At 38.7% G+C, this 23,592-nt stretch overlaps 1 protein-coding gene across 4 annotated transcripts in view; it reads right to left on the minus strand.

Moving 5' to 3' along the window:
* Positions 1-15,270: 15,270 nt before the first annotated feature.
* Positions 15,271-23,592, minus strand: part of LOC6047536 (ATP-binding cassette sub-family G member 1) — a 33,404-nt gene continuing 25,082 nt past the window's right edge. For all 4 annotated transcript variants that reach the window (XM_038251868.1, XM_038251867.1, XM_038251866.1 and 1 more), the window contains 6 exons: positions 18,141-18,258; positions 17,875-18,064; positions 16,969-17,799; positions 16,574-16,742; positions 16,410-16,510; positions 15,271-16,347 (listed from right to left, as the gene is read on the minus strand). In XM_038251868.1, coding sequence (XP_038107796.1) covers positions 15,847-16,347; positions 16,410-16,510; positions 16,574-16,742; positions 16,969-17,799; positions 17,875-18,064; positions 18,141-18,258 — 1,910 coding nt within the window. In that variant the 3' untranslated portion in view covers positions 15,271-15,846. The remainder of the gene's footprint in view (positions 16,348-16,409; positions 16,511-16,573; positions 16,743-16,968; positions 17,800-17,874; positions 18,065-18,140; positions 18,259-23,592) is intronic.

Raw genomic sequence — 23,592 nt, forward strand, 5'->3', positions numbered from 1 at the left:
GACATAGAAACAGACTTAGATGGAAGTGGTTTGGTTTTATAGTTTAAATCATACCATTTTTTTCTGGAAATGTATGCGTGGAACAACTTTTTAGAAGCATGGAAAACAATCGAAAGTTAATAATAAGTCGAATAGTAATTTTTGTAGTAGCACGAATTGTTGTTGAATAACAATAATTGTTTTTGATTAGGAATGCAAATCACCTAAGCGCAGTCCTACCACAGTGAATTTGGTAGCGGTGGGCTGTGCAACGTTCCCCCTTAACATGTTTAACAAATCAACATTATTACTTTCTTTTGATAGGGTTCGCAGACCTTCAATATTTCTAGCTAATCGGAAAGGGTTTCTTGCAAAAAACACCCTTTTTAAAATCTTCCGGACATACGCCCAAATCGTTTTTTAACATAACTTTTGAAGTACTTAACTAAACTTGCTGATAAATAGAGACATATGGGACCCCAAGACGGATCGAATGAGACTAATACGGTCAAAATCCGTTCATCCAGTCCGGAGATAATCGAGTGACATTTTTTTGTCCACCCACCTACACACATCCACACAGACATTTGCTCAGAACATGATTCTGAGTCGATATGTATACGTGAAGGTGGGTCTACAAAGTCAAATTAATTAGTTCATTTTTCGAGTGATTTTATAGCCTTTCCTCAGTAAGGTGAGGAAGACAAAAAGTAATTTTTCCCTATTTCGTCATTTTGCCGTACGGCGCGCGGTGCGTCGAAAAACCCGGATTTAACGTTCAAAAAATTACATCTCCGAATCCTGTTGATGAAACTTTACTATTTTTACATATGTTACGTAAATTGTGTGTTTAGTCTGCAAACCTTCAAAACCGCATTTTAATTTTTTATACGAAACCAAAAGAGCCTCAAAATAGGGAGCTTTTTGGCAGATGGAACGGATTAGATCGGTTGTTCGTGGCTCCGCGAATTTTTGTATTTGTTGTGTGTATAATTCGACAATTTACCCAGAAGTTGGGTTTTTTCGGTAGCTCGCGACGTGTTCTTTGTGAATCAAGTGAAGTTCAGTAATGGTTTTGGAAATTATTGCGAAAAATGTGGTTTATTTGCAGTTAGCGAATTCGTTGTTTTTGTTTGGAACGTTCGCGAAGTTTCATTTCCCCTGTTCCTTCCGAAGAAACGTCATACTACGTCAAGCTTGCCCAAAGCTTTTTCAAATGCATGTTTGTGTTGGTGTTAGCTTTTGTTGATGTTTATATTGAAGTGGTAGAAGTTTCATCTGTCAAGTTGCAGTGGGTGCTTTGGTGTTTTGTTTGCGTGGGTGTGATGGGGGGATTTGTTTGCTCTTTTTTTTCTGCCAAGCGCTTGCTTGAGGAAACTGACGTTTGGGCTCTACGTGCAGAATCGCCGATTGCCAGCAGAAAAGCTGATTGTTGTAGTGCTGGGGATTGTTTTGGTTTGCTGAATCGATTGATTATATGTATACGAACTAAACAAACAAAGTCATAAACTGTAAGGTGCAAAATATTCAGTTTACAGTGAACAGCAGCAAAAGCATGGAATAGCTTATTCAAAGGACTGGTAAAAGTGTTAAAAATGTGAACGCGTAGAGCAATACAGATTGTGTGAGAACATGTGTTGTGGTAAACAGTTTGAACCGATAAAAGTGTTGTTATTTTGTTTTCTTGGGGATGGTATAAGGTTCTATTGGGTTGTGAATCATTAAAAACTTGAATGAAAAGGGTTAATCGAGAAACGTTTGTTGAAATACAAGTGTGTATTAGGCGGAAACGCATACCTTGGTGATTTAAAAGTGTCTTATAACTGGAAAGGAAGCCAGCGTGTTTTATGCGACACTGGGCACCCTGGGTGAGTCTGCTCTATGTTGACATGTATGTTTGAGTTGAGTGATGCGGGTGAATGAATATTTTTGTGAAGAGTCATTTGTGAGTTTCCACAATTGGTGAATTCTATCATTTGGCTCATGTATGGATGGAAGCATGAATGAATTTTATTTTATTCGTTTTGTTATTGACCTATTTATTTTAATGTATCTAACATTATTTTAACTTATCTATTTATTTCAATCTATCTATTTACTTTAATTAATCTTTGTATACATCTTATATTTTACATATTTTTCCCCACTTTCCCTCTTCTTTTTCTTATTTCCTTCTTTCAAGTCGCGTAAATATTAATATACCGGTCGTTAAACGAGAATGTCTAACTCGAGTTCATGCGTCGTTTTCACGGATTCGTTCTCCTTTTACTCTGATCTTATTTTTCCGATAATTATAAATATAACGTAAAAGATAAAACTACCTATAACGACTTCGGCTTAAAAATGTACCATTCGTGATAGTGTCGCTTTATTAATAACTGCTCGAAACGAAATTTTCAGTTACTATTTTTCGCAATTCTGTCGGTCTCGTAGATTACTATTTTTGGATCATTTCGTCTTAAAATCCTGCAACACGATGAAAACATTGCAAACCTCACTATAAAGTTTTGATATAATTCATTTGGAAACCACAGGAAATACAATTTAATATATTGCTTGAATAGTAAAAGGAGGAGCCCTTCTCACAGCGTCGTTGCTCGGAAGGCACGCCGACGGGGAATGAATGATAATTTGGCGCCGCGTTCGAATTAAAACTATTTCTAAATCAATGATTGTGTATCTTTCCGCAGCCGGCTGCCTAAGATTTTTAAAATTTCAAAAGATAAACAAATTGCTTATGGTCGCATCACCTACCACAGTGAATCCTGACCTCATACCCATCTTACTAACCCCTCAAAACTCATGTGATACTTTGTCGGAGACGCAGTCGATTTGGCGGTCCCATCACTCAAGTATCGGACTAACATTCCCATCCACTTCCCCGTGTCTTACCACTGGTCGTGGCCGGCGTCGGTATTGATCAGCACGATAGGGACCTTTGAAAATTGCGAAGGGGTGATGATTGGTTCCTACTTTTCATCTGTGGTCCACGGAGCAATGTTTGGGGGTCTTGGTCAATAACGAAGTAGCAGCTACGGGTAGACACCAATGCTATGCTATGCTATGCTATGAAACCAAAAGAGCCTCAAAATAACTACGAGAAAAATAAAAACTAACTTAATCCACCTATGTGGTCGGAGCCTTCCTCACTTATTACCAAAAATGGCTGATATGATGGAATAGTACAAAAATTTCATCTGTTTTTTAGATCCGGAATGAAAAAGTACATAAATATCACTTAAGTGGCCATACCTCGAGACAGGGTTGCCAGATCATCAATGTTTTGGACTCGTTGGAAAGGTTTTTTGATAACCTAACCAACGATGGATGGGATGGTGGATCCGGACATAGTTTACATACATTTAAATGAGATCCAGCTTCAAAAAAGTACATAAAAGTCACTTAAGTGATGAAACTGATGGCTTGGCCAGCGTAAGCACGAGACTCGACTTGGGTAATCCCAGGGTCGGCAAACTACTAGGTGATTCAAGGGAGATGGTGATCGAACAGAAAAACACGACGGATTCAATTTTCACTTGCAGCACTTTATTATTGTTTCTGTAAGTGTGGGTGTGGGTGTGTTTAGTGTGGGTTGTTGGGGGCTAACGTACCGTTACAAGCTCAGCCGATGATCGCGCTCCGGCGATGTTACGGGCCGGCAGAGGAGCTCCAGCTCCACTCTGCGGCGTCGGTCCCACTGGGGGGGGGGGCTGGCTGACGGGCTGCTTGATCCGGTCTTCGTCGCCGGTGCAGCGGTTCTTCTCCGGACTCCTTCGCCGGATGTTGTTCTGGACGACCAGCGGGCGTTGCTGGCTTCGTTCGGGCAGGCGTCTTCCCTCCTTGACGAATCGGCACGCTCCGGAGTCCACCGATTCGAGCGTGCCGAGAGGGGTCCCTCCTTGACGATGAAGGCCAGCGGCCTGAGGGTTGTCGTCCTTTACGGTTATGGCGCGGGGAGGCGCCAGACGACGGGGTGGTCCTACGACGATTAGACGTAGGCAGAGCGCGACGCGACTTATACTGCCTAGGCCGACCAATCCGGGTGAACGCGCGCTCACGGAACCTCCTGGTCCCGCACTTCCGCGTGAAGGCGATTGGCTACCTTCACTCCAACGAGCGCGAACTGTCCACTCGGACGCCTGTAGATTAAAAGAGGCCGATCCTCCCCAGATCGGCGCTTTTATTGTTGATCCCAAGTCCAGGATTTCCCCATCCATTTTCCCGCTCTGTCGCATGGGCGCTGCCATGCTGCCCCATCGGGAAATAGATGGACATCGGCTTCACTTACAGCGGCACGCTTCACCCCTTTCCAACTGTCAAGTGTGGTGAATGTGTAATAAAAATACTGAAGCGAAGCATGAATTCGTTAAGGATTGTGACCAACGGTTACAGTGACCATATCTCGAGACAGGTTTACCAGATCTTCAATGTTTTGAACTCGTTGGAAAGGTTTTTTGATAACCTAACCAACGATGGGTTGGATGGTGAATCCGGACATAGTTTACATAAATTTAAGTGAGATCCGGCTTCCAAAAAGTACATAAATGTCACTTAAGTGGCCATATCTCGTGACAGGGTTGCCAGATCATCAATGTTTTAGGCTCGTTGGAAACGTCTTTTGATAACCTAACCAACGATGGGTCGGATGATGAACCCGGACATAGTTTACATACATTTAAGTGAGGTTCGGATACATGTGAAAACACATTTTTATACATAACTTTTGAACAACTTATATAAATTTCAATCTGTATAAAACTCGATCTATGGGACCCTGAACCAAGTTGAACGGAATAGGTTCGGGTCAAATTGGTTCAGCCAGTGCCGAGAAACATGAGCTAGTTTGTTGGTCACATACATACATACACACACACATACATACACATATACACACAGACATTTGATTAGTTTTCGATTCTGAGTCGATATGTTCACATGAAGGTGGGTCTACGACGTTTTTATACAAAGTTCATTTTTAGAGCAAGATTATAGCCTTACTTCAGATTTACTATTTGACCAACACTAAAATAATTAAAAAAATAAGCAAAAACTCTGTTAAAAGAACAGGCATAACAATGTAAATGGGATATTTAAGTATTTAGAATCGTTTAAAATGAATTTATTCATAACATGAAACATTTATCTATAAATCAATCAATGCTTGCATGTTTTGAATTCCATTTATGTAACATAATTCGAAAGGGACAGCGCAGTGAAACCAAGTGAAGAGGCGATCAAAAATGTGAAAGGCTCTCCTAGGAAATGAAAACCGCCCCAACTTTCTATCAAAACTTTTTTTTTTTTCCTCGAACACATTACCGAAACAGGAACGCACCGCCGCAAACCGGGCTAAAAATTTCCATAAACATTTTTTTTCCAATATTTTGGATAGTCGGCACTTGGGTCTGCACTCGAACCAGCACTCCCAACCAGACAACAAAGCTTTCTATCGACTTTAATTAGCTCGTTCATAGCTGGGCGGCACGCGAGAGCGAGAGACACGGAGGGAAAACGCGGAAAATTGCCAACATTGCTTAAACCTGGTTGGCTCGTTAGTTTGGAAAGACAAAACACTCGACTTTGTCGCACTGCTCACATGGCTGATTGATACAAACACCGACCGACTTGTATGAAGTAAAGTATTTTCGAGGAGAAATGGGGAAACGTGTGGGGTTTTGAGGGTGTGGCAGTGAAATATGAATATTAACCATGTTCAATTATTGTTCGCACACAATGCGGCAATGAAAGCACTCAAGCAAGTATCATCATCATCTGCAAAATCACGCGCCCAGACACATACTGCTCGTTGAATTGTCTTGGCACCGAACTGGTTCCGTTGTTGTCGTCAGTGTCAAGGTGTCCAATTTTGGGCTTTTGCAATTTGTTTAACCTTTATCAGAATGGTATTGTTATTTTTTATGCTAAACAAGTATATGTAATTAATATAAAGGTTGATGACTTTTATATTATTTGATTTTTTAGCCAAATTCAAAATCTACGTCAAACATGACGCCATTACATGTTGACCAAAAACAAGTTTTTGAAAATGCTTTACTAAAAATTTGGCCTTTCTATCACTTTTAAAATATCATCAAGATATTACACCCAAAATTCAGAGTCGAGATAATCGTTCTCTCAAAATTTATTGAGGGCTCAAAATCGATAGAATAATGGTACCAACTCACACCATCATAACAAATGAGTTCATTCGTTAGTTGAATCAATAAATCTCCAACAAGTGTCATACATCGACTTCTGACTTCTCCTTGGTCACCAAGCTGTGGTGGCCGAGGCAGCTAAGTCATTGGATTGGTTTATCAAAGGTCTCTGGTTTGATTCCCGTTGTCGACACTTTTGGTTTTTTGTTTGACGGATGAACTTTTTTTGCAAATGAACCTCGAGAGAATAGTTCTATCGCCCATCTCGAGCTGTGAATGGTACCACTATTCTCTCGACTCGAGACCATCATTCTCTCGGACTAGCGCTGCCAGTTTTGGGTGTACATAAAAAAAGTTTATGTACGGATGCCACAATAATTTGCTAAAGTGTTTGTTGAAAAAGAAAATTTTCATTGTTTTGCCAAAAGTTACTGCTAACCCTCTGCAATCCAACCTCACCTCTAGGCGGGCTTCGATCTAAAAGTTCGTCAAATCTTTAAAAAGCAGACACATTTTTGTGCAATTTAAATCCAGACTTTTTTCATTAGGTCCAATAAACAAATTTAAATATTAAATGTTTTTTGCCTCCTCTGATGAACATTTGTTTACATTTGTTTATAGGACTGAATAAAAAAACAATGGTATCGTTCTATAGAAGAAAATGTGGAAAACATGCAAACAAATGTAAAGACATGAAACAACTTATAAAACAAAAGAAAAAAGTAGAAGAACAAGTCAAATACAATCAAAAACAATCATAAACATGATAAATACACATTTAAAATAGTTGAATAGTTTAGCAGTAGCACAAAAGTTGCTCAAAACGACGTAGACGTAGGTGCATATAAAACAGGAAATGAAAATCTTAAACCCAAAACCTCTTTTACGCAAAATGGACCGACGTTTTACTTCCCCATCCGATAGAAGGCCAGCAGGATAAGGCGGGAATCGAACCCGCGCCTAATAGCAACTTAGGGATCGGCAGCCCAAGCCGCTAACCACCGCGCCACGAGGCCCTCAACACAATCATCACATATACATGACGAAATCCAGTCTGAAACTCGCTAAGATCACCATCTCCATGATATCCTGATATCCTGATATCCTGATTCACCTCATAGAACGAAGTAAACCGAGAAGAAGATGACTGTTTTGCATAACATATTTTGTACAGTGATTCTAATATAATTAATTAGTTTAAGAGAACCTATCACTGTGTCAAATAGTTTTATTGAATCAAGCTAGCACACAAATTGTAACAATTAAAAATATTTTATCTTACGTTACATGAATAAATAAATAAATAAATAAATAAACATGATTCAGTCTTCGCTAAGTCCAACAATCGTCACCATACCCTGCCTTCTTATTGGCAAATCGCACGCATTTGATACAACCGACTGGTGGAATTATTAACGGAGCTTTCGGTTTGCCATCAAACTGCCGGTCGTTGGTGCCGCGTTTTCGAGGGCAATTAGTATTGGTCCTACGACGACGATGACAACGATGGTTACCCGCGCCCGCCAACCTGGTTTCAGTCATTGAATTTCAGATCGTTGCACACCAGCTTTCTAATAACAATGCGCGCGCGCGCATGAAAATATCTCGAACCATTCCTACGTGTCACAAAATGGGCCTCGAGTTGAGCCGGATTGACTTTAAGGTGGTGGGTTTATCAGAGATGTCAATGACACCTAATTGAGTGAACTGAAAGAGGACCTGGTTAAATTTGCGGTATTGAATCAAGGAATCTATTTCCATTTGGTTGATTATGAAATTCAAATGTTTTAACAAAGAACAACTTCCAACGCCAGTATGGCATCTCGCGGTCATCTTTTTCATGTCAAGTTGACCTACCTGCCGGAAAGGAATGCCTGAAATGTTGAGATAATTCATCCTTGATGCGCAAGTCGCAACTCGATTGTCATCTGCGAACGAACGCTCTTCTACTAGCCGCGTATGCTACCAGCTAAGCGAACAGTACAGTCAGGTTGACAAATGGTCAACGTTAAGTCGTTTGTTAGCCGTCAATGGACGTGCCAAGACTAGGAAGATGTGTCGTAGTAGATCAACTTCCAACCTGTTTTTTCCCTAGATTCTCTTCCCAATTTCGCAGCTTTGGTCCATGTTCGTCTCATGTTGGCGGTCGCAAATGAAAAGATTCAATCATAATATTTCACGGACAGTTTCGCATGACTTATTTTCAAGAAGGGGGCGTTCGATGACCAAACTCGGTTTTAGGTCAGTACGGTATTCGCAACAACGAAAAAACGGAACCCTTCACAGCATGAGGATGAGAGTGTGACCCCCGAACGTGTTTCCTCAGTTTTTGAGGGCATCGAACGATATGCAGCTACCGCCCAGCGTGTGCCAAAGGGTAAAGTTGCTGTTATTCAACCTTGAGAAAAACTCATCGAAGAATTTGAATGATTTTCTCAAATTATGTAATATCACCCTACCAATTAAGCAAGAAATAACATGAGTATGTGGGATTGAGCTTTGCCAGCGTGTCAAAGACAAAGGCGATTAATGTTTGCAACTTTTTAATATTGACACAAATCAGTCAACTTAGTCAACTTCTGTTATTTTTCTTATGAAACCGTCTTACAGTTATAGGCTGTTGCAGAAAGAACTTTTCCGCACGCATTTTTAGGTGATGCAAAGCAAACCATTTTGTCACTTGAGAAGAACACATTAAGTTTTCCCAATGTGTTATTTACAAAATAAGGATAATAGAACCAATTTAAAAAATCAAATTCAAATGTGGTCATCCGCAACCAACATTTAAATGAATAAATCCCTAGTCAATCAGATCCAATATGATAAAATTAAAATTCAAAAACACCTCAGAGCAAATTCAAAAATAATAAATTACGAATAAGGACATTTGCAACTCCAAAGATCAAATTACAGTGAAACCACTAAATGAATCACTCCAACCCCAGATACGGAAGGACGGCCAAACGAAAGTGACTGGCCGCGCGTCTTCTTTCGGTAAGTTTGGTCACTTTTGGTCGCTTGGGCCATCGTACTGACCATTATTCGGTTGGTTTTCAATTTCGGTGCGACTTCTTGGCCATCTCTGTCCCCGTAAAGTTCACGCGCCACGCCAAGCATTCCCGTCTTTGGCAAGTGGTATTTATGTTAATTGTTTCATTCAATCCATTGTCGAGGCAGTGCTGCGGTCCGGTCGTCGTCGGTGTATGATATATGTTTTTGATGGAGTTAACCTCCTTGGCGGCGAAGAAGATACGGACGTGTCCGATATGGAAAACAAAATATCAGAGTACGGGTTGGCAAGCTGACCCAGAGAGGACAAAGGAAAGTGCTGTCCACCAGTTGTGGGGACCTCAATAAAGACGTGCAGTAACGGGGTTGGACGTTTTTATTTCGGACGGTTTGTATAGGTATGACATGTATGAGGACGGCCTGGTTCCAAAACTATTACTCGCACTTTGAATATTTAAACGGATTGAATCTTTTCTAGGATGTATATGGGACAAAAATAGACACGACTATAAACTCAAATGATTGCAAAGAATTGAAAGTTGACACACTGGTCCCATGAAATAATACCATGATAAAAAGCCGCTTAAAAATGTTTTTCGTTTTATTATTATTGCATTTTTCATAAGTGATGACATCTGTAATATTGTAGTTATGGGCAAGAGAGTATTTATAATTTGACATACCAAACATCCTTAAATAATTTGTGAACCAGTGCTGAATTTTCCGGGTGCGCTAATGTACCGAATATTCATGCAAATGGGCTCAACGGAATCCATCCAAATTGATGTATAAATATAAATGGGATTTTAAGAAACATATTTTTATTTGAAATTTAACATTTCCTGACACTGGCCGTTTTAGCGATGCACTAATTTTGTTTTTGGTATTGAACAAAGTTTGGTTAGCAAAAATCTAGTCTCAAAAAGAATATCAATATCACTTGAGTGGCCATAACATGAGGTCGGGTTGCCAGATCTTCGAATTTTCAGACACGTTTGGAAGGTATTTCGACTGCTTATTAAAGTGTAATAAAAAGAAATTGCGATACGGCGTGTTTTCTAGAACAACCTTATCAGGAAAAATTAGTCATCGGCACTTTCAATTGTGTCTTATAGGAAATTTTCTCAGCTTTCCAATGCTTCTAAAAGCGAAATGTTTCATCGGGACATTTCTGAGATATAACTATTTTAAGTTTTTTGGTTTTAAATTCCTTTATTATTTATTGGAAACTTTATGCTAACAGTTCAGAATACTTATCAAATGATGTGTATCATGAGTCATTTTCTCATAAAAATGTTTGCACATTTTGATGAGTAAGACAACACACTACGAAAAAAAAGTGTAATTTTGGGTCAAATTAGATGCACATAACTGGAGCATCAAATTAGACGTAAAGCTGGGTCAAATTAAACGTAATGTTACACGACTCAATCAATATCGATGGTCGTGTAAAATTACATTAATCGTAATTTTGGTGGCAAAATATTCTAATCGGAATCATACCATTCTTATTGGACGACATAAAACATGTTTATATTTTTTAAAATCAATACGTTTTTATTCCATCACTTCATAATTAATCACTAAATTTTCACTCATGGTCCAAAATTGTCTTCCTTGCAGCTTTTCTACGATTTACCGAAATTGCTCCACTATCCTCACAGCCTTTGTTGTTCCACGAGCAATCTTGCGGCATTCAAATTGTTCCGTGTTTGCCATCCCGCTGAAAATGGCCGGTTCGGTTCATTCCGGGAACAACTCACCTCAACATTTTCACATTTTTACATCGAAGCGGCTTGAACCGTATTTTGCCTCACGTTCCATGATGTCCGCTACCTAAACAAAAACAAAACGGAAAATGACAAACAATATTTGCGATCAGCTTCACATCACCTTAAGAAAGATTAAACTTACCTCTATCGGAAATGTGATTGCTTTTATCCAAAACTGTAGCAGATTTCGATAAGTAAGGAGGAAAAATAGAACAAAATCTGGACAAACATTATTTTCTCAGCGACCTTAAACCTGGCTGACGTTTTGACGTTTCCTCATTCTGACAAACGTGTAGCGGCTAAGGTGCGTGAAATCGGGTGTTATTTGATGTAACATTACATTAAATTTGACGCTCCAATTATGTGCATCAGATAAGGCGTAAAATTAGACTATATTTGATGTAATGTTGGGTTTCGTGCGATGAAATAGAATGCCAATGGGAATTTCATCGATTTACGTCAAAATAAACCCAATTTTACATTGAAAATACGTTTACATGATTTAATAATAGGTTTTATTAAAGATTACGTCAAATGTAATATTCCAAATTTTTTAGTGTGTAAGAAACAGCTTTGAAGAAGGTTGCAAACTGCTAAACATTTTGAAAATTATGTTTTGTCTAAGTTTTTGAATATATGGGATTTATTCAGAAATTAAAATCATAAAACAGTGTAAAAATGTATTTTTTTTTTTCAAGAATTATTTGATAATTACATATTTTTTGTGTACAAATATCACGTGTCTACTCTGATTTAGCTTGGTTAACCGAAACTTTGGCAGGTTTGTGATTGTTCATGGTACACACTAAAAAATTTGGAATATTACATTTGACGTAATCTTTAATAAAACCTATTATTAAATCATGTAAACGTATTTTCAATGTAAAATTGGGTTTATTTTGACGTAAATCGATGAAATTCCCATTGGCATTCTATTTCATCGCACGAAACCCAACATTACATCAAATATAGTCTAATTTTACGCCTTATCTGATGCACATAATTGGAGCGTCAAATTTAATGTAATGTTACATCAAATAACACCCGATTTCACGCACCTTAGCCGCTACACGTTTGTCAGAATGAGGAAACGTCAAAACGTCAGCCAGGTTTAAGGTCGCTGAGAAAATAATGTTTGTCCAGATTTTGTTCTATTTTTCCTCCTTACTTATCGAAATCTGCTACAGTTTTGGATAAAAGCAATCACATTTCCGATAGAGGTAAGTTTAATCTTTCTTAAGGTGATGTGAAGCTGATCGCAAATATTGTTTGTCATTTTCCGTTTTGTTTTTGTTTAGGTAGCGGACATCATGGAACGTGAGGCAAAATACGGTTCAAGCCGCTTCGATGTAAAATGTGAAAATGTTGAGGTGAGTTGTTCCCGGAATGAACCGAACCGGCCATTTTCAGCGGGATGGCAAACACGGAACAATTTGAATGCCGCAAGATTGCTCGTGGAACAACAAAGGCTGTGAGGATAGTGGAGCAATTTCGGTAAATCGTAGAAAAGCTGCAAGGAAGACAATTTTGGACCATGAGTGAAAATTTAGTGATTAATTATGAAGTGATGGAATAAAAACGTATTGATTTTAAAAAATATAAACATGTTTTATGTCGTCCAATAAGAATGGTATGATTCCGATTAGAATATTTTGCCACCAAAATTACGATTAATGTAATTTTACACGACCATCGATATTGATTGAGTCGTGTAACATTACGTTTAATTTGACCCAGCTTTACGTCTAATTTGATGCTCCAGTTATGTGCATCTAATTTGACCCAAAATTACACTTTTTTTTCGTAGTGTGTATTATTTAATTTTAATGAATAAATTTGATATTTTCTTAAGCAAACATTAACCAGGAACATAAATACAAATATGATTTGTAATCGAAAACGTACTACATATTACTGTAGCAAGCTTCAAAAGTCATATTTTCATGAGTATAAAATAAAGATAAAATTTTATAAAATGTTTTCTGTAGAAAATGTTTAAGTGCATTTTCTACAGAAAACATTTAGCACAAAAGTAACAATAAAACTCGAGTCTTCCAATTCAGAATTCTGAAAACACCGTCACAAACATTTATTTTTGTTTGAACAAAAATTAAATAGTATTTTAATAAAAAAAAAATCTAACAGATACTTTCTTTCCAAACTATTTGAACAAAAATCAAGACATATATATTTTTTAAGATGAGATTGAAGATGAGAGTCTTATAAACTTCTAAAATATTGCTAATTCCTTGATCATTTAATACAAAAAAAAAAACAATCATTTCATACTAATGAAAAGTATTTCTCCCAAAGCTAGCAACAGTAATTTGCAGTATAATTTCGAGTATAAAACATGTTTTGTATCCATGCAACTAGTTAGTGTTTGATTAAGGAAATATGATATTTATTCATGAAAATCTTGTAATACCCTATCAATCTCAAAACTGTATAAATTTCGGTTGTATCAGCTAATTCCAAGCTGAATCAAAGCAGACCGGTGTTATTTGTACACAACAATTATGTTATAATTTATTTGTTCTTGTAAAAATAAGATTTCAATACGGTTTTATTATTTTATTATTTGAATAAATCCCACATATTCAAAAAATCGGTTAAAACTTAATTTTCAAAATGTTTAGCGGTTTACAACCTTCTACAAAGTTGTTTGTTGTCTTATTTTGCACATTTTGGTCAGTAAAATTCACATGAAACACATCATTTGACAAGTTTCCTGGACTGTTATTTAAAAGTTTCCAATAAATGATCAAGGATTTTAAAAAGAAAAAACTTAACATAGAGATATCTCAGAAATTTCCCGATGAAACATTTCGCTCTTAGAAGCATTGGAAAGCTGAGAAAATTTCCTATAAGACACTTTTGAAAGTAGTGATGACTATTTTTTCTCCTTAAGGTTTCCTAGAAAACACGCCGTGGCGAGCATTTGTGTGGGCCCGGTGGGCAAACTGTGTGAGTGTGTGTGTGTGAAATCAACCAAACGGGACCATGCGGTCACTTCTTACAAATTGAGTTGTTTCCATGTATTTTTAGACACTCTATACATGCAAATAACTCGCATAGGCATTTGGAAGGTGGCTGGCCAGCCGAGCGCGAGGTACTTCAGCTTAATCGACAAGCCCCGCCCTGAAGAACGTTTGCACCAATCGGATTCAAACGTTTATTTAGAACTTCCGAACCCTTGTCAAATGGACAAGACAAGGACCCAGCGCGTATATAGTTGATAGTATCAGTATTCCTAATTCCAGTCATAGCTCACCAAGTCGCGATGACCTATTGATTAGCATTTTTGCTTACCAATCCAAAGGACGGGGGATCGAACTCCGACTCGAGCGACTTTCCGATTTTTCGTTCATATTCATCATTTCAAATTTCTATGTTCTTAACTTTCTCGTTGGGAGCAGATGGGCATCGAACCCAGAACCATTCGCTTACAAAGCGAACACCGTATCCAGTCAACCACGGCCGCTCCCTTCGTGTGGGCCAACTTAACTGAACTGAACGTATAACATAAGCTGGAGCTCCCTTTGAATTATTTAACAATGGAACCAGCGAGTTGAAGTTACCGTTCCAACTTTTTTGGAGCCTTGGGCGTTGGAATGTTAATAAGATTTGACCCATAAAAAGATTTTTTCAAAGATGCCGATGACCGCAAACAGTGTGCACCCGAAATTTAAAATTTTATTTTTAAGCTGGAAATTCACTTAAATTCATTTCTGTCGATTGGAGCGTGTTCAGGGAGCCCAAATCTAAAAAATATTTTGTTTTATTTTTTCAGCTTGCGCTTTACCATTCAAATATTTCCAAAAATTAAATTATCATAGAATATAATATTGTCGAAGGGGCCAAAGCTGTACAACTTGATCCTGAAAAGCAATTCCAAAAAGTAATTTGGCTTATAAATCATTTTTTCACTAACTTCAATTCCGAGTAACAATAGTTTAATCTTTATCCAAATTCGCTTGAATTAGACACAGAACCAAAAAAAAGGGTATCCGCTTGTAGAGCAGAGGCTATTTTTCGGCCACCCTACTCTACGGCTTCACTTACAACAAGAATGAATGAACGTACCAAACGCTTAAAAGCTCCATTCGAGCTAAACAAAGTGGTGAATTGGGAAACTTGCGAACGCTTGGCGCTTGCTTTTCTTTGTGTAGATTTAGGCGTTTTACGTGCAGTGCAGTGCAGTGAGTTTTATTCGAATGGATTTGAAATTTTATTAAGAAACTTCAAGATTGAAGTTCTAGTTAACAGGTTTGGTAACAGGTGCTATTTGGAGGGGGAAAAATGTTTCTTCATATAACAAGTGTTGAGATTCGTTCATGATCAAAACACAGTTTGCAATGCATAACAACATTTATTTCGTTCTTTTTATTCAAAATGCTATCACAATTGGATCAAAAACATTTACATTTTAAATTTTAGTAAACTGATTAGCAAAAATGGTCTATGTTTGATTTGATTTTCATCGTCATAAGTCATAATATTTCCTATCAAATCCACTTTCCCACAATAGTGTTAGTTTAGAAAAAAAAGTATTCTGAATGTCAACAGTTTGTTCTCGTGCACAGCCTCTTCTCCTGTTTTTAACTTGTCGTCTTCGCGACTTTTGTTTCCATTCTTGATGCTCCACTTTTCACATTCATTCCATGCTCGTTTTGCTATTTGTGTAACTTTGTGTTTTTTTGTTTTTGCTGAAGAATAGCTATTTAAGGTCATCACACCAATTTTCGTAAAATTAAAATTGGTTTTGTAAATTGCTCCCATCATCACAATGATTTGGTGTATTGTATGTTTGTTTATTAAACGTTTACTCTATAACCCACTAAGCTACGAAACTATTCTCTCTCAAATAATAACTGTAATTATATATTTTCTGGTAGAATGTTGTTCACTGAGTGTGCGCCCACCGCTTATCTGGTGGTTCTGAGCTTCCACCGCAGGAACAGGAACGCGGCGATTCTCAGCACGACAAAGATGACCACCAGCGCCACGATGTCGAGCGTGAAGTTGGCGTCCAGCATGTCCAGCTCCTCGAGCGTGGTGGACGGCGACTTGAAGTGACAGTACACCTGGTGACACTTGAGCTTTTCACGACCGTACGAGTACGTGGCGAGGGCGGTTCCCTCGAATCCGTACCGGATGTAGGACAGGTAGGTGATCCACCGCAAGTAAATTGGAATGGCGTCGAACGAAACGAAGAAGCCGGAGAACAGCAGGAATGGGACAGACATGACCGGCGCGAGGAACACACCGTTCTGGACGTTCATGGCTGCGCCCACGACCAGACCGACACTTTGAGCGACGAACGAAATGAGCAGACACGAGCCGAGGAACATTGCGAACCGGAACCACTCCATCGGTTGGGACGTGAAGTAGTACACGATTGACACGTAGAACACGCAGAAAATTGCCTGAAATAAGAGTTTCGTTGTTTCAATTCTAAACATTTGAGCAAACCCAGAAGAATACCAACCTGGAATGGAATGTCCGAAACGGTTATAGCTAGGTAGTATGACCTAAGTGAGTACCATCGATTAAAGTTTTCCTTTAACAGCACAGGCATCTCGAGTGGGACTGGAAAAAAAAGTGACAAACATTAATTAAAATCTTCTATTACTCAGTCCCCATCTTTCTCACATGATAGAATCGTAATCGTCATGGACGTGTACATCAGGAACAGCATGTTGAAGAACAGGAATCCCAGGTTACTCAGCACCTTGGCTCCGTCGTTACCAATGTCGTAGTACAGGGCACCGATGAGGAAACCGACCAGGATGTGGGCGAACAAACGAAGGTACATAAGTGTCTGGAGATGATAGAAAGAATTAGTTTCTGTTGAAAAAATTGTACTTGTCAAATAGTTAGTTTTTTTTAGATTATTTTTCCGCGCTTGAACTACTTCAGAATCAAAAACTGAACAAATTCATAAGAGTGAGTGTGTTGTGTATATAATCACTTTCATTACAATTACTGAAGAGAAGGTTCAACAAATGGACAAATCTTCATGGAAATCACCCAATTTCAAGCCTTACCCAATCACGTCTGCTGAACAGCAGCGTCCGTTTCAGAACAACCCAAAACTGGTGAAACTCCGATGTGGGATACCGCTCCGGTGACAGTCCCGCGTCCAGTTGTCCATCCACCGGCAACAGGGCGGTGTTCACTTCCGGTTCCTTCTCCGATTCCACGTTGATCTTGATCGTTTCGGTGGTCGTTTCTTTGGCAATGTCATTCACCATTGACGACGGCAGGAGGCCGTTTCCGCCCAGGTTCAGGTTGTCGGCGTACTTGTTGTTACTGTTGCCGTTGAGCTTGTCGTAGTTCGACTTCAGGTTGGCGTTGGCGTTTCCGTTTTCGTTCTTTTTGTTTTTGAGCGCCGGGAAATCCAGCTCGCCGCGGATGTCCCGTTTGCCGTTGTCGATCGCGTTGACCAGTTTGCGGGTGTGATCACCGTGTTCTCCGCAGGCCACCTCAATGATGTAACTTGCCGGGTTGTGGTACGAAGGGCACTCCAGGTCGAGCGTACCCAGGAATGGAACCAGCTGCTTGGTGTTGCCCTGGTACACACACTGACCATCGGCCAACGTGTACAGCTGGTCAAACATCTCAAACAGACGGGCCGACGGTTGATGGATCGTACAGATGATCGTTCGACCTCCTCGGGCCAAGAACTTGAGCAGGCTCACACACTGGAAGCACGTTGAACTGTCCAGGCCGGACGTGGGTTCGTCAAAGAACATAATCGGTGGGTTGTTTACCAACTCCAGGGCAATCGATAGACGCTTCTGCTGTCCTCCGGAAAGATTCCTCGTCAACGTGGGCCGATGCTCGTCCAGACCGAGAGTCTCCAAGATCTCCTTGATCTGCGAAACGAATTGAAAAGTAGTTCAATCGACCTTCACCACAAATAACTACCTCCCCTTTGCCACCGTACTCACCACATGCAGCTTCTCGCTCTTCTCCACCTTTTGGCTCAGCTTGAGGCTGGCGGCCACGTGCATCGCTTCCTCGACGGTCAAATTGGCGTGCAACTGGTTGTCCTGCATGATGTAGGCCGACAGCTTGCGGAACTGGCTAAGGTTGCGCTCCTTGCCGTTCATCGTGATTGACCCTTCGATGTTGGTCGTTCTGATCACGGTCAAAAGTGAAAGAGAGAAATTTTGATTAAATCTTTTTGCATAACCTTTCGGCGATGATAATTTACTTGTAGCCGGTGAGAATGTTGAGCAGGGTACTTTTGCCCGCACCCGAAGGTCCCATAATGGCCGTCAACTCGCCGGAGCGAAGCCTTCCGCTGACCTCCTTCAGAATGGTTTTCACATCTAGGGAAAGGGGAAGGGAAAAAATAAGACCGAAAGTACGTGAGTTTACGCGGGAAATGTTGGTGCATGAGAACGCCGAGAATGTTGAATTTGCTACCAAGGAACTCCACTAGACTAGTTTTACTTTTTCTCAATTAAAGGCTTGACAATAAGCATTTACAAGGCAGACACCTTTCAATACAAACGAAAACTTTTTGTTTTTTCTTGGAAACTTGTTTTTTTTATATATAAAAAAAAACTATATTTTCCTCAGTCCCCCAGAGAAGAACAGAAAATTGAAGAGTATTTGTTCCGGCATTTAAAAATTTATATATTTTTTATTACTTAACAATCGAATCCATAATTTTCAATTTAAATGGGTTACAACGTTTACTATTAGCAGGCGTTCAAAGGACTTATTTCGTTTGGTGTACTAAACCTGAATCCAATAAATAAAAGCTCGATAAAACCAACCCAAATTCGTGGAAAAGTCTGCGCAAATGCAGCATTCTGTAAATATATTTGCATAATTTTCATAAGCTTCCCACAATACAAATGAACTAAAGAGAAGCCATTCATACTTCTCAAGAAAAAAAAATAAATAAAAAAAATTGAATAAAAATGAAAGAGAATTGTAAATAAATTATAATTAATTATTCGCTCTACAGCATTGCCTTGGCGTTCTCGATTGCGAGATTCCTACTCGAAACTAGGTGTTCGAAGGTTTGATTGGCAATTGCAAACCTCTTTTTACACCTTAGCTTCCATCCACCCCGGGATTCGAACTGACGACCTTTGGATTGTTAGTCCAACTGCCTTTCAGCGACTCCACCGAGACAGGACCCAGGGAGACGACTCCTACACCTGGATTGAGCTAACGACCTAACCCTCTAGGTTAGACCGGGGCCAACATTTACTTCCCCATCCGACGGAAGGCGTGGCCAGACAAATCTCGTCTCAAAAAAAGCCACCGGGACCGTCTGGGATCGAACCCAAGCCGACTGGGTGAGAGGCAACCACGCTTACCCCTACACCACGGTCCTGGACAAGAATTGCTTAATTAGTTAAACATTAGAAAAGTACATTAAATAAATAAAATTAAGATTTTTTATGATTTTATTATAAAACAAATATTTTTCTAAAAATATAAAAAAAATCTAATTATATCGGAGCTGTCCCGAAAAATAATAGTTTCTCCAGTTTCCCTTACTCAATAATTTTCTTAAAAAGAGAAGCGTGTGATTAAAACTTGAAAAATCATATCAATATCCAATGGCTTTGGCTACTCACCACTTTAGTAAATTCCAGAAGCAATTTCCAATAATAAGCAAAATCATCATTTTTGATCATCAGTTTATCTTCTCATAGAGCCTGGAGACTATCTTGGGTAATAATCAATAAAGGGTGTGCAAATTACACTCCTCGGGTAAAACAATTTTTTCCAACAAAACATTATGAATTGAGCATTGTCAGGTTCAAGCATGAGAACAAGTGTGCCATGGCATGACAGCCATTTTTTTTCTAATGTTGGTGCTACTGCGCGATTTTGACATTTCGGGCGTTCACCATTCGAGCGCCATCTCCGCTTAAAAACCTGGATATAAAAAACAATCTCTTTTCTTGAATTGAAAAATGTTGAAGACAAGCCAACAAAAGCCAAATATTGCACCACTGGATTTATTTCTTTAAATGCATTTCTGATCCTTGGTTGATGCATTCTAGAAATGTAAAGAACGTAAACAGAACTAAACACACTTGAAGCTTAAGCCAGCTGCGTGATTCAGTTGTTCTCGTTCTTCAGCAAGTCCTTCGATGAATTCGATTTGCGTTCGATTTCTCTTGAGCTTTTTGTTGTTTCCTTTGTATGCCTCTTGTTCGACACTTGTCTTTGTGACTCAACTGTTAGACCGTTCCAAAGTTCAGTGAACGCCACCCCTCCCCCATTGATAATGGTTTCTGTTTGGTGCATCGCTGGTGCGTGTCTTCCCAACTGACTGCAAGTGGTGTCGTCCCGGAGGGTGAGGGTGGTGTAAAATTGTTGCCAACTGCCAGAATTCCCACCACGCGTTGATTTGAGACTTTGTGTCGATAATGGACGGACGACACCCAGGGCTCTCTGGCTGTTTGCTCAGTTTCTACTAGTCGGAGGGATGAATATTTAATCGCTGATAATGCCAGTGCCAGTGGCAATGGTTTATCGACGTGGAAGCCTTTGTTTCAAAGCTTCAATCGGAATAACCACTGGGCGCTGAGTTGGGCGATGTGCACGAGGCAGATAACCCACACACAGGCAGTGTAGCAGCAGTGAAATGGAAACACCTCGCCTCATATTGGCAACGTTGACGACGACGTCGACTTGGGATCAAAAGTCAACTGCTTCCTTGCTAATAAAGTGACTTTGTGACTTTGATAAAAAAAAAATCCCACTCACGGTAACAAATGGCACAGAGGTATGCGTTTGGGCGCCGTGAAGTGTCGGGTTGACGTCGAAGGGGAATTCAAATTTTCAAACTTCATTACACCTTGTCTGGAGACGTCAGGACTTGATAATGCAAATGAGCTGATATTTCTTCGTTCTACTTTTGCACGTTCTCCGTCGTGCTCGTCGTCGACACGATATTTTCGCAGAATCCATGTGATGTGATGTGTGCTCCGAGTGTCGGAGTTCCGGAAAACCGGTTTGAACAGAATAAACAGAGGCTAATAACTGCAAATTTGACATCGCCCGTCTAATGAGTGCTTACAGCTTGTATGCGATGTTCACCACAGTTTGATACAGGTGAATTACCTGTTACAAATTGAAAGTATAAAAAATGCTTTGAAATTTAAAAAAAACACAAAAAAGAAAACACTTTTAGCGGTTAAGTCGAGTCCAATAAAGTGGTTCAAATTAAGTGAGCAAAGCAAATTTTTCAGTTCCTTTTGGGGTCCTAAACAACTCCCTAAAGTTTAGGAACGATTGGTTAAGTCCCCAATTTGCGCAAAGCGATTCAATTTTTCCATATAGGGTACGTTATCCCTATAATGGACCCTCTGAAGGGTTTTCGATGAAAAAATCAATAAAATCACAATTTCAAGCGTGTTTTTGTCTACAAATCTATTATTTGACACGTTCAGCATCATTTAAATCAATGTTGACTGATATTGAATTGTCCTTTTCACCAAAATAAGTGTTTTGAGTTCGACATCTGAAATCAGCCATGGCCACTAGCATTTTCACAACAAAACTGCTTTTATATTTTATGATTGAATTAACTATCCAATCATTTTTTGACTGATTATTTAACTTCAGCAAGTCGAAATAATGTTAGTTTATGTAACTTTACTAAAATAAAGCGATGAACTGCTCATTTTCGAGCAAAAATTAGGGGGGTCCAATATAGGACAACGAAAATCTAAACTTTTCCAAAAGTGGACCCCTGTTAATTAAACCTCCAAAAATGAAGAAAACTGTGTATTTAAGCAATAGTTTCTCTTAAACATACAATAAATGCTTGTTGTTATCAACCTAAATGCATATTTTTTCAATTGTGAGTATAAATATAGCTGTTTCATGTTAAAAGTGCCTAAAATGCTGAAACCGTAAAAATTATAATTAATCAAATTTATAGTCAATTAAACTTAACTGAAGCATCATAATTGCAGTTTGAAATTATATTTTATAATAATAAATCAAGAACAAAACATTTTTTTAAATAAACATGCATGGTTTTATCAGCAACTGTAAACAAATCTATTGTTTAGTTTCGGTCAACCATTTATGTAATTAATTTTTGTTGCTGTTTTGTTAACAACACATATTTGTTTATCATGAAAAGTGAGCAAAATTCATCTTTTATTAATTATATCTATCATTAGACCTACACCATGCATCAAAACATCAAATATCGGTTAAATTTGGTATAAAAATAACAGTTTGCCTAAAGTGGACCCGGGTCCACAATCGGATTATGGACCCGAGTCCACTATAGGAAAAGGGGGTCCATAACAGGCAAAACATTTTTTTTTTCGAATGGTCTTTTTTCTGCTCAAAAACAAATAAACTGATGAAATAAATAGTCAAAATTGTTCAAAAGACTTATGTTTTTATTGTTTTGTACAAGGAGTTATGAAAAAGTGCTAAAAATATTGAAAATGTGTGAAAAATGTGCTTCGGCTCTACTAGGGGGTCCACCTAAAATCTTAAATTTGTATGGGAAAAACCATTTTTATTGGATTTTGATAATTCAAAAATCCACGTTTCACGCTATATCAAAACCGGATTCATATTCGGTTGCTCTGGTATGTGCTCTACAACTTTCCCAAAGAGCATACTCTCTGCGAACTTGTTCCTATAAAGAGATACTCTCCTAAAACGTGTTTTTTTTTGCTCAAAACTTTTCCCATACAAATTTATATGGAAAATTGAATCGCTTTGCGCAATGTGAGGACTGAACTAATCGTTCTCAAACCTTGGGGAGTTGTTTAGGACCCCAAAAGGAACTGAAAATTGCTGTGCTGGAAAATCAATTTTGTTATTACACCCTAATGACGCATGTTACAATTGTCCTGTTTTTTTTTATTAAGAGTTGTTTTTTTTTTAATTTTTTTGTCTTTAATATCCGAAAAAGAACTTTCTTGTGTGACAAAAATATTTCGCTGTCATATTTTAAAAAACAAACTAGCTTTAGTTTTGAAAAAAAAACATCGTTTGAAATGAATCAAAATATTTATTTATGAGTATGTTTGTATACACCATATAAAAATGTAACATATTGTTCACTTCATACAAACTCGTATTAAGACCAAAAATAAAAGATACGTAAACTGTCATGTCTCCGGTTAGTCCTAAACGCCATTTGTAAACAATTACGATTTTCGATAGATTTTCCAAATTCAATGCTCTTGAATGCTCTAAACCAAAAAATCCCTTTAAGGGTGCACAGCAACCAGGGAAGTTGTAATCTTCTCGTTCCAAAATTATCAAACTTACGGACCCAATCCTGCAACAACCTTATTGTAAAAATAGTTTGATGTTTTCATTCGAATTAGATTCGATTTTCTTTCGAATTAAAAATAATTGTCATTTTTTCATATTTTCGCCAGTAATGCCATGAAAATCTATCAGAACAAGTTACATGCTAATGCTTTTTTTAAATGTTCACCTGTGCCAGCATTGTATGTTTGGAGCGACCAACCTGTAAAAGTTTGCTCTTGTTTACAGCCCAACCACCGGCGCTTTTGCATATAAATCCATCGCGGCCGGCATAACCTTGCCAAACGAGGAAGCAAAAACAAAAATATGCTAATCAACCGCGTTCATGACACACACACATACAGACACACAACATCGTGCAAAAAACGTCTTCTGATTGA

The sequence above is a fragment of the Culex quinquefasciatus genome, chromosome 2 (genome assembly GCF_015732765.1).
Source record: "Culex quinquefasciatus strain JHB chromosome 2, VPISU_Cqui_1.0_pri_paternal, whole genome shotgun sequence".
NCBI classification, from domain to species: Eukaryota; Metazoa; Arthropoda; class Insecta; order Diptera; family Culicidae; genus Culex; species Culex quinquefasciatus.